An 11,107-nucleotide genomic window follows, 5' to 3' on the forward strand; every position below is an offset into this window, starting at 1 on the left:
GAAGGTCAAAACCATGGTGAAGTGGAGGTCAGTGCCATACAAGAGAAGATTGAAATAACAAGTTTAGATGCCACCATTTAGAGGAACACCAGCAAAGCTAATGAACCAAGATTGAAAACCTAGGTGATGCCATATATGGTAATAAAAGAAAAATCCTGAAGAGATTTGCTACTGGCCCACACTGGGACCTTACTAAGTTCAAATTCCACATTTTCCAATCTTTAACACAATAGTAAGACCGCTTTTCATTGCTGGCTTCTCACAAGAATTAGTAAGATCATGGATGAAAATTTGTTGATAAACTCTGAAATAACAAGGAAGGGAAAGAGATTTTTAAAAGTGAGGCCGGTAAGCAGACTCTGGATTTCTTCTTCATGCGTCAGGGGACAACTTCTGGGCCCCCAGATACGATTTAAATTAAACACACAAAAATTCAAATTAAACTATTATAACAAAGAAAGTTGAAAGTTCATTTTAGGCTAAAGTCAGGTTTTACCAAAAAAATTTAAACATTGAAATAAAAAAGTACAAAAAAGTTAAAAGATGGAATGATGGAAACACTCAGAAAGAGGTATTTTATTCAATAGTTAATTGTGTAGATTAGAATAAGGAGTAGGAAATAAATATTTCGGAATTAGTATTGGCAAGAGAGGACAGAATATCAATAAAAAGTGATTTTGAAAGATAATACATAACAATTTACTTGTTTAACATCTACAGGCAGATTGCAACTAAAATCTGTTTAAATTAACTTTATTGGTACAATTTAAATATACATAATGATCACATTCATCATAGGGAGTTTGTACTGGTACATGGTATATCTTCCCTTCAACCCTCCTTCCATGCCTCCCCTCTTTATTTACAAAGGCTTTGTTTCCATTTTTTCCTTTTCTCAGTATTTTCCCTTCCTTCTTTTCCCCCTTCCTTTTGAAAAACTTCTTCCTATTTCACGTTATCTATCATACATTTTGTTCCTTGACACCATACTCTTAAGTGAAATAAATTGGATACACGTGTGTAAATATCTCATTGCCTCTCTCGTGTGAAAAACTCAGCTAAAATCTTTTACATTAAGCTTGCTCAGGGTCACTTGGAATTAGGAAATAGGAAAACCTTCCTAGTATGTCCCTGAGAACACCTTCCTACATCAACTACACATCTTCACTTGAGATGTTTTACTTATTGGACATTTATGTAATATTTTGCCTGCAAGAAAAAAGGTCAAGAATGATATTTAGAAATCAATATATCTACTGGAAAATTATATAATAGTTACAAATATTACTATCATGGACAGAAACAAATTTTCTTACAAATGACTCTTCCCAGGGCTTCCTTCATGTCTCTGTTCCTCAGGCTGTAGATGAAAGGGTTCAGCATGGGAGTCACCACCGTGTACATCAGAGCCATGACTGTCTCCTTCATAGTAGAATTCTTAGCTGATGGACATAAGTAGAGGCCAATGACTGTCCCATAGAACAGTGACACCACAGAGAGGTGAGAACCACAGGTGGAGAAAGCTTTACGGATCTGTCGAGCAGAAGGGACCTTGAGAATGGAGGACACAATTCGTGCATAGGAAACAATAACGAGTACAAATGGAATGATGAGAATGATGCCTCCCGTGATAAATATCACCAATTCATTTATACTGGTGTCAGAGCATGCCAGCTTCAGCAGTGCAGACATGTCACAGAAGAAGTGGGGGATCACATTGTCCCCACAGAAAGACAATCTGGCCATGAGCAGGGTGTGCAACAGGGCATGGAACGTGGTCAGCACCCAGGATAGCACCACCAGGCACACACAGAGCTTGGGGCTCATGATGCTGGTGTAGTGCAGGGGGAAGCAGATGGCCACATAGCGGTCATAGGCCATGACTACAAGCAGGAAGCTCTCCAAGTCTCCAAAGAGCAAGAAGAAGTACATTTGGGCCAGGCAGCCTGCATAGGGAATGGATGGGACTTGACTCTGCATGTTCTTCAGTAACTTGGGCATTGTGACAGAGGAAAAGCAGAGATCAGAAAAGGACAGGTTGCTGAGAAAAGAATACATGGGTGTGTGGAGATGAGAGTCCAGTTGAATGAGGACGATGATGAGGAGGTTCCCCAGGACGGTGGTAAGATACATGGAGAGGAATAAGGCATAGAACAGGTGTTCATACTCTGGCTGGATAGGCACACCCAGGAGGAGGAACTCTGAGAACATAGTTTGATTCTTTCCTTTCATGCTCTGTCTCCAGCATCTTTAAGAGAAAATAATAGGGTCTCTTAAAATCCAAATAAAAATGAACATCAGTCTATGATACACGGTCTCCTAAATGTTCTGCAATAATTTATCCCACCCTCAGTATCTGAAGCAACAATCTCTATAATCATTTGTCATTTCACTAAATCCAAGCTACCTCTCAGACTTAATTTCATCTCTTCTAATACGATGTAATGATATTGGCATTTCCCCACACCTTCCAAAACACTCCCGTGGATTAGCTTTTGAGGGACCACACTGGTACTCCTGATACTTCAGTTCTGAATAACTGTAATTTGTTTCTCCACTAACATCATATATATCACTATTTGCTGAGCTTTTTCCTAACATGGTCATTATCATATAGATACAGCCCTGAGAGAGTTTGCCTACTCGTGTGGCTTTCATTACCATCTAAACCACATGGATGAACTTCTGTCTTCACATCATTCCCATCTTCATCTCAACATACCCTAAATGAAATCATGACTCACCCTTCCCTTCTTCCAATCCACTCCTTCAGTCACTCATATCTCATCAAAAACAATACAGGCTCGAGTAAGGCTAAGGTTTTTCTTTCATCTACTCATTTCCCTCACCATCAACACGTACTCTAGCTAATCCTAAATCTCATTCCACAACTCCAACTGTGTATCCAAACTGCTATGATCTGGACCAGGCTGACACTATTTTGTGTGGATTACTGGAAGAATATATTATTTCACCTCACTGCTGCTATGTTTACTCTCCTTCAGTCTTGCCATACTGTGGCAATCTATAATTAAAATTTGATCACAATGTTCTGGCTGAAAATTTCATGAGTGCTCGCTATGCCTCAGATAAAGACAAAATTCCTTCTAAGGGCACAAAAGAAAATAAGTGCTGCATGATCTGTCCCTTGTCTACCTCCACAGTCTCATCTAGCCCTGCAATGACCCTTTCATCTCCTTCTCCAGAAACACTGGGAGTAAAGATTATAATTTTTGACTCCAGCCTTCCACACTTACTGTTCTTCTTGCCTAGCCCCATCTTCCCTCTGCTCCCTCTCCACCTGGCTTCCCCCTACTTATTCTTCAGGTATATTACATGTCACTTTCACAACTAAATCTTCCCTATCTCCTTATATGGAGACCTGCTGCTATGTTCCCACAGCATCATGTGCTCATCTCATAGTACTCAATGCCCTTGCTTACTTGCTTCCAGCTGACTTCCCTGTCACATTGGAAACTACATGCAAGAAAGGCCATGTCTGTCTTTAACTGCACCATGGTCCGTATATGGCATAATGCCTGGATGTGGTCAGTGGAATATTTATTAGCTACCTTCCAGGCTGAAACACAGCAAAATTTAAAGGCAGAAAACTCCCCCTTAAGTTATAATAATGACTCCTAACTATATCTTCCCAGAAGGACTCACAAGCCTGAAGCTTGCAGCACTAGCTTTTGACACTTTGTTGTAGAATATCAGGATGTAACTTCAGACCCATTATAAAAAATACTAGATGGCCCAGTCATACTACTCTTCATCCAAAACAGACAATCAGATTACCCTTTATGCAAGGCCACGCTGATATTTTCCCTTGTATTGATGGTATTGATATGAAAAACTAATCTGACAGGTTTAGTAATTTGGGGAGATAGGAAGGAATGAAAATAATTTCTACCTCTGAGACCTCACCCCAATTTGTCTCCAGAAATCCATAACTCATTGTTAAGAAAAATGAAAAAGGACATTAGGTCTTTGGAATTTCCTCAACAAAACAGACATGACTGAGTGCAATTACTGGAATTTTCTCCCTGCTGATGGTGTTTGATCTAGCTACAACAGGAGTTTTTAAATTTTGGAGAAAGCATGCTGGTATTTCAGTTGGGAAAAGCATCAGTGAAATTTTATACATTTGATTTCTCAGAATGTTGCTTCCTTTGGAAATGAGTGGGACTCATCGCTGGCATCTAGGGTCTTAATAGGAATCACAAACCACAGAGACATTACTTTCAGAGGGTGACTCTGATCAAGCACATGAGCTTCAGTCCTCCTGCAAATGGTGCCTCTCACCTTCCTCACCTCACACCTGTGTAGTTTGCAGTCAGGACTACACACAGGAATCACGAGCGGCAGAACTTCCAAAACTTAACTTACACAGAAGCACGTGGTTACTCTGTTAAATGCTGATTTTGATTCAGTAGGACTGGTGGGGGGCCTAAAATTCTACATTTTAAAAGTTCAGTTTTTACATTTGGTGATGCTAACTCAGCTTGTCAGTGGACCATACTTGGAGTAGGAGGATTGCAAAACAGATTTGCCATCCCCCAAAACATGTGACCAAAATATCTTGGAGGAGATATGTCCAAAACATATTGAAGCTCCTTCAATAATTCAATTACATCAACAGAAATTAAGGACCTCTCTATTAAATGACAACTCTCACAGAGGCATCATTATGTTGAAATGATGTAATCTTGGGAAAATACATTACATCATAATATTAATGAATGTTATCATTAATAAACATTGATAAATATTATAAAGTGCTGAACATCAATGAGAATATTTCACAGCATGGAGAAGTCTTGGGAGATAGCAATGGAGAAAAGAAAAGTTATCACATATGAAAAAGTATTGTGCAGAACATCATACAATCTGGGAAATGAAGACCCTCAAGTTGGAAGGGCACTAAGGCACCAGTTCATTCTCCCTCTTGCCAACTTACCCAGATGGGCTGAGGGTGAATCCAGAGCCTTGACCAGAGATCCTGCTCCCTTCTCTTCTTCTAGGCATAGGAAGTAACACCGGCTGTAGTTATCACCTATGTCTGCATCACCCCTACTCACATTTCTCATTCTACACATCCCTGGGCCTAAAGGCTCTGCATCCCGGAGGAGTCTAGATCTTGGAGGAATTCATTAAAAACAAAATAATTACCCAGAACCTCCCTAAGAAAAATTCTCTGAGTCCTCTAGTGGTGGCTGATTATAACCACTTATCACGCCTGACTATTTCTGGGGAATGTGAGGGTAGAGAGAAGCTCAGGGATAGATGCTTAATCTTGCCTGTTAGGAAGTGGACAGTAGTCCTGTCTTGGTGGATGCTACATTTTTGGAGGTAAAGAAGCACGGTTAGAGAAAACATAAAAGACATAAAAGACATCAAATGCCAGACTTTGAATGATTCAAAATATCTTAGGAGTAAAAAGGTTTACACAAGAAGCCATCAGTGGTTTTGAAGCAGAGTATCGCCATGAAAGACACATACTTGGAAAAGATTCCACGTGGCGTCTCTCTCACTACAATACAACTCCCTATAAATGGATCCTGGGAGAGATAAACATACTGCTAACAAGGATCAGATTTCAGTGACCCCGCTTTCAGGGTGAAAGCTCCAAACACAAAATAATGATAAGAAAATTGAAATGTAAATCACTCTGAATTGATCAGTATACATTGTGTACAAATTTTGAAACATTAAAGTGTAGTCCATAAATATGTACAGTCATTGTGCTATTTTGAAATTTTTAATATTGAAAGAAATGGAAATGCTATTCACCCTTATTTTATCATTACATATTGTATACATGTATTGTATTCACACAGTATGCCATCAATATGTATAATTGAAATAATAATTAATTTTCAGCAGTAAATGAAATGATAATACATTTTTAGTTCATTTTGGGCTACAAAGTGAGATAAGTGTCTAATTTCACTTTTAGCTTATGTATGTCCACTTTTCCCAGCACCATTTATTTAAGAGACTGCCCTTTTCCCATTGTATATTCTTGGCATCTTTGCCAAATATCAATATTCATAGATGTGTAGATTCCTTTCTGAGCTATTTTGGTCCATTAGTTTATGTATCTATTTTTATGCCAGTGTCATGCTGTTTTTTATTTTATTTGAGGGTGTATTTTTTTGTTTTGTTTTGTTTTTTTAGATAGGGTCTTGATTTATAGTCCAGGCTGGCCTTCAATTCACTATGTAGCCCAGGCTAGCCTTGAACTATTGGTGATCCCCCTGCCTCAGCCTTCTGAGTGCTGGGATTACGCGCATGCACCACCATGACCAGCCATATTGTTTTATGACTATTACTTTATAATATAGTTTGAAATTAATGTAGTGTGATGCCTCCAACTATTTCCTTTATGCTAATGATTGCTTTGACTATTCAAGGTTTTTCTGTGGCTCCTTGTGAATTATAAGATTTTTATAGTCATATGAAAAATGATGTTATAATTTTTGTAGGAAATGCATTGAATCTGTGTATTATCTGGGTACTGTGAGCATTTAACAATATTAATTCTTCCAAATGCGAACCTTCTATCATTTTATTGCATCTTTTAGTTTTTGTGTCTTTTATAAATATTTTATACTTTTCAGTGAACAGGTCTTTCAATTTCTTGATTAGATTTATTTCTAAGGGAGATTTTGGCCACTGTATGTGGGATTGTTCTCAGTTCTGTTTTGAAAATTCTGTCCTTAATATAAAAGTGCTACTGATTTTTGTGTATTAATTTTTCTTACTACAAATTCAGTGAATTTATCAGTTCTAACAAACTGTTTGTGTATATGTGGAATCTTTAGGAATTTCACTATATAAGGTTATATCATATACAAACAGGGATAATTTGACTTCTCTTACAATTAGGATGCCTCTTTTTCCTCCTAATTTCTACGACATACCGTACTGTTTAGAACACTGGAGTAAAAACAGGGGGCATCTTTTTCTTGTTCTGGGTCTTAGAGGAAAAGTTTTAAACTTTTTTCTGTTCAGTATTACTGTGGATTTGTCATATTTGTACAATACAGTGTTGAGGTACACTTTTCTATTCCTAATTGAGTTTTTCATCTTGAAAACATGTTGGATCTTTTCAAGTGCTGTTTCTGCATCAACTGAGATGATCATAATGGTTTTTGGCCTTCATTTTCTTAATGAGTTGTATCACATTATTGATTTGCAAATGTTGAACAATCCTTGCATCCCAGAGATAAATCTCACTTGATCATGATGAATGGTCCTTTTAATATGCTGTTGAATTGAGCTTCCTAGTACTTTGTTGAAGAGTTTTGCGTCTATGTTCAAGAATATTGGAACTTGCGCAGTGGTCCGACCAGGAGGAGGGCGGTGTAGTCTCAGCTGTGCTGTGGAGACTTCCACCCAGGACAGTTCTCCCTCCCCGGGCCTCTCCCCTCCTGCCCTCGAGTGTCCTCGCCTCCTAGGCCTCTCGTATCCGATACCGCGGGGTGAGGTGAGAGCAGGCGCAGGGAGGGTGGTCACGCCGAGGAGCCGCAGTCTCTAGCAAGATGATAGAAGTCCTGACAACAACGGACTCCAAGAAACTGCTACACCAGCTGAATACCCTGTTGGAACAGGAGGCCAGATGTCAGCCAAAGGTCTGTGGCTTGAGACTAATTGAATCTGCACATGATAATGGCCTCAGAATGACTACAAGATTGTGAGGAACCTTGAAGGGAAAGATCTTCTTAGTCTAACTCAGTTCTTCGGCTTTGCTACGGAAACATTTTCTCTAGCTGTGAATTTACTGGACAGATTCCTGTCTAAAATGAAGGTACAGCTCAAGCACCTTGAGTGTGTTGGACTCAGCTGCTTTTATTTGGCTGTAAAATCAATAGAAGAGGAAAGAAATGTCCCATTGGCAACTGACTTGATCTGAATAAGTCAGTATTGGTTCACGGTTTCAGATTTGATGCGAACGGAAAAGATTGTATTGTACTGTGTTGGAAAGTCAAAGCTACCACTGCCTTTCAATTTCTACAACTCTATTATTCTCTCATTCAGGAGAGCTTGCGATTTGAAAGGAAAAATAGCCTAAGTTTTGAAAGACTAGAAGCTCAGCTTAAGGCATGTCACTGCAGGATCCTATTTTCTAAAGCAAAGCCTTCTGTGTTGGCCTTATCTATCATTGCATTGGAGATCCAAGCACAGAAGTGTGTAGAGTTAACAGAAGGAGTAGAATGTCTCCAGAAACATTCCAAGATAAATGGCAGAGATCTGACCTTCCAGCAAGAGTTTAACTGAATATTCCAAGTGTTTAACTGAATATTTATCAAACAAGTGTTCCAAACCAAATGGTCAGAAGTTGAAGTGGATTGTTTCTGGGTGTACTGCACAGCAACTGAAGCATAGTTACTATAGAATAACTCACTTTCCAACAATTCCTGAAATGGTTTCTTAATTGGTAATTTTGGTTGTTATTCTCTGTATAGAGAAAATTGTATAATTTTCTTCTACAATTGAAGTATTGAAAGATTATCTTCAAAATAAACCAACTGGACTTGGAATAGCAAAAGGGAAAAACTGGTATCACCAATCTAGTCAGCTAATACTTGAAGGCATTTGCTATATATATAAGGTACAGTACCCTAAGGGCTGGGCATGGTGGTGCATGCCTGTAATCCTAGTACTTGGGATGCTGAGGCAGGAGGATCATCATATGAGTTTCAGGCCAGACTGGGCTACATAGTGAGTTCAAGTTCAGCCTAAATTACATAGTGAGACCCTGTCTCCAAAAACTTAAAAAAAAAAAAAAACCTTAGGAATTTCCAATCTCTGTTACATATGTTAACTATTTCATTAAATTAGCAGCTTAGAAAACATCCTCTTTAATAATCTGAATTTTTAAGGTAGTGCTGAAGTAATGCTTTTTTAATTGCATTTTGCTAACTGTAGCCCTAAGCTCTAGCTCATTTAAAGTTATAATAGGACCAAAAGTTTGATCCATATATGAACTCATTGGAGACTGTTAGCTTATAAGCAGAATCATTATGAACTTGAATGTTACACCTAAAGAAAAAGTAATGCAAAGCAGATGATCGCTTTTGGGTTTCTGAAAATTGCCAGTATGTCTCAATATACTACTATTACAATTGGAATAATAGAAAGTAATTATATTCATAAAAAACATAAATTCAGTCACTGCATATATTCTGTATGTTCTTGCCATCTAAATTTATTAACTTCCAGTAATGATTTCTCTTTTCCTGCTCAAAACTGAATGTTAATATTTAATACATCCATCCACATATGATTATGAAACTTAGGCATGAAAAATTTACTTTTAACAGCTAGTAGTATTTAGATAAACTTTTGATAAGTTGGGGGTTTTTGTTCTTTACATAAATAGTATTATTGCAGCAACAAAAAAATTTCTTTGAAGCCTTTCTCCACAACCCTGAACTATGGATTCCATAATGTTATAATTGATTTAAATTGTGAACCCTTGGGCCAGAGATTTAGCTCTGTGGTGCCATCGCCTGCCTCACAAGCACAAGGGCCTGAGTTAGATCCCTGGTAACAAAAAGAAAACAAAAAACAAAATAAATTATGATCCCTCAAAACATCACACCTAGATTAGTATGATGTTCTCCATCTTTGGAAAACTGCCTCATTAATATAATGCTGCAGCAAGATTGTTCAGATTTGAATTAATCTGTAAAGCTAAAGGCATAAATGTGAAACAATACAAGCCTGAAAAGGTGAACTGTGAATCTTCATTTCTAACATTAATTTAACTTTCTATACTGGAACAATATATTATATTTAGGTGATTTGGAAAATGGTAACCTACTTAATTTAAATGTTAAAATTTAAATTATGAGGTTTACATCAAAACCAACATTTCACACATGCACTTTTTTAAGGCATAATAAAGGTTATATTCTAAATAATGTAATGGTTTGTTGGCACCCATAATGCAAGTAATAGTTCAGAGATAAGAATGTTATTGCTATATGGGAATTACATTTAAATTTTAAAACATTTTGTATTAAGCCAAAATACAGACCTACTAAGTTTGGCATATTCATTGAGCTATCTTTAATGTTTCTTCTAAAAAACAGGTAACATTTGTATCAATGATAAAAATTTCTACACAGAATCTACTTCCTCAGTCTTATCTAGTTCTGTTTTTTAAAAATATGTTCTATTATATTACATAGTTAAGTCAAAATCAATTACCACTCTGAAAACTTGCTTAACCCTAAGTTCTGGCTAGATAAAGCACTACAGGTTTTACTATGGACTGTTTCTATAAAACTGCCATTACTTCCAGTTTTGTTTTGTTTTGTTTAAGGAATAGAATATACTTTCACAAATTTCCATAACGTGTCTTAAGAAAAGTAAGGAGGCACCACCATAATTATGAGATTGATGAGGTAGTGTTTGGAATTCTCCATATGAGCCAATCAATATAAGGAAATGTACATATATTGTTAGTGTTGTAAACAGCTGGTGCAGCCAGAAGCCTGAGTCTATCCAGAATGGATGTAACCAATTTTGACATCATGTTACAGATAACTAAGCATTGAAAAACAAACCAAAGAACCACAGTATATTCTACCTTTAACTTTTTGTAAACCATGTTTTGTGGATACTTTCAGCTTTACCAGAAGGCCGATATATTTCAATATTTTGAAAACATCAGTATTAATTTTGAGTTGGCCAGAGGTAACCTAACCAACTACCTTTATGTTTGGTACTAAGAGATATACATTGTTGCCAGGGATTTAGCTCAGTGGTTTCGCCACCTGCTGCACAAGTGCAAGGACCCGAGTTCGATCCTCGGTACCAAAAACAAACAAACAAACAAACAAAAAACCACCAAGAGATATACCTTTCAATAAAATTATTGAAATACAATCCTTTGCTGAGTACTTTTGTTTCTCTTCTGATTTAATTATTTTAGCAATGTGACAAAAAATGATAAAAGGCTTTCTCAGTATATTTAAATTTTACACTAAAGATGGATGGAGGCAGAAACAATGAAATATTTTTAATTTATTAATTGACCTTTACTTTCTAATTTTTTAGACACAAGATACGTATGTTTAATGTGCATTAAAAA

General features: G+C 37.1%; 1 protein-coding gene and 1 pseudogene across 1 annotated transcript; one reads left to right on the forward strand and one right to left on the reverse strand.

Annotated features, from left to right (window-relative positions):
• Positions 1–770: 770 nt before the first annotated feature.
• LOC101716889 (olfactory receptor 1468) lies at positions 771–3,509 on the reverse strand. Its single transcript, XM_087191637.1, has one exon. The coding sequence runs from the start codon at positions 2,230–2,232 to the stop codon at positions 1,291–1,293; it is 942 nt and encodes a 313-aa protein (XP_087047763.1). The 5' UTR covers positions 2,233–3,509; the 3' UTR covers positions 771–1,290.
• Positions 3,510–7,498: 3,989 nt separating this feature from the next.
• On the forward strand, positions 7,499–8,440 carry LOC106010434 (cyclin-G1-like; annotated as a pseudogene).
• Positions 8,441–11,107: the final 2,667 nt, after the last annotated feature.

This window comes from Heterocephalus glaber, unplaced genomic scaffold, assembly GCF_053883595.1.
Source record: "Heterocephalus glaber isolate CG9 unplaced genomic scaffold, H.glaber_assembly_v1.0 deba00001564, whole genome shotgun sequence".
NCBI lineage: Eukaryota > Metazoa > Chordata > Mammalia > Rodentia > Bathyergidae > Heterocephalus > Heterocephalus glaber.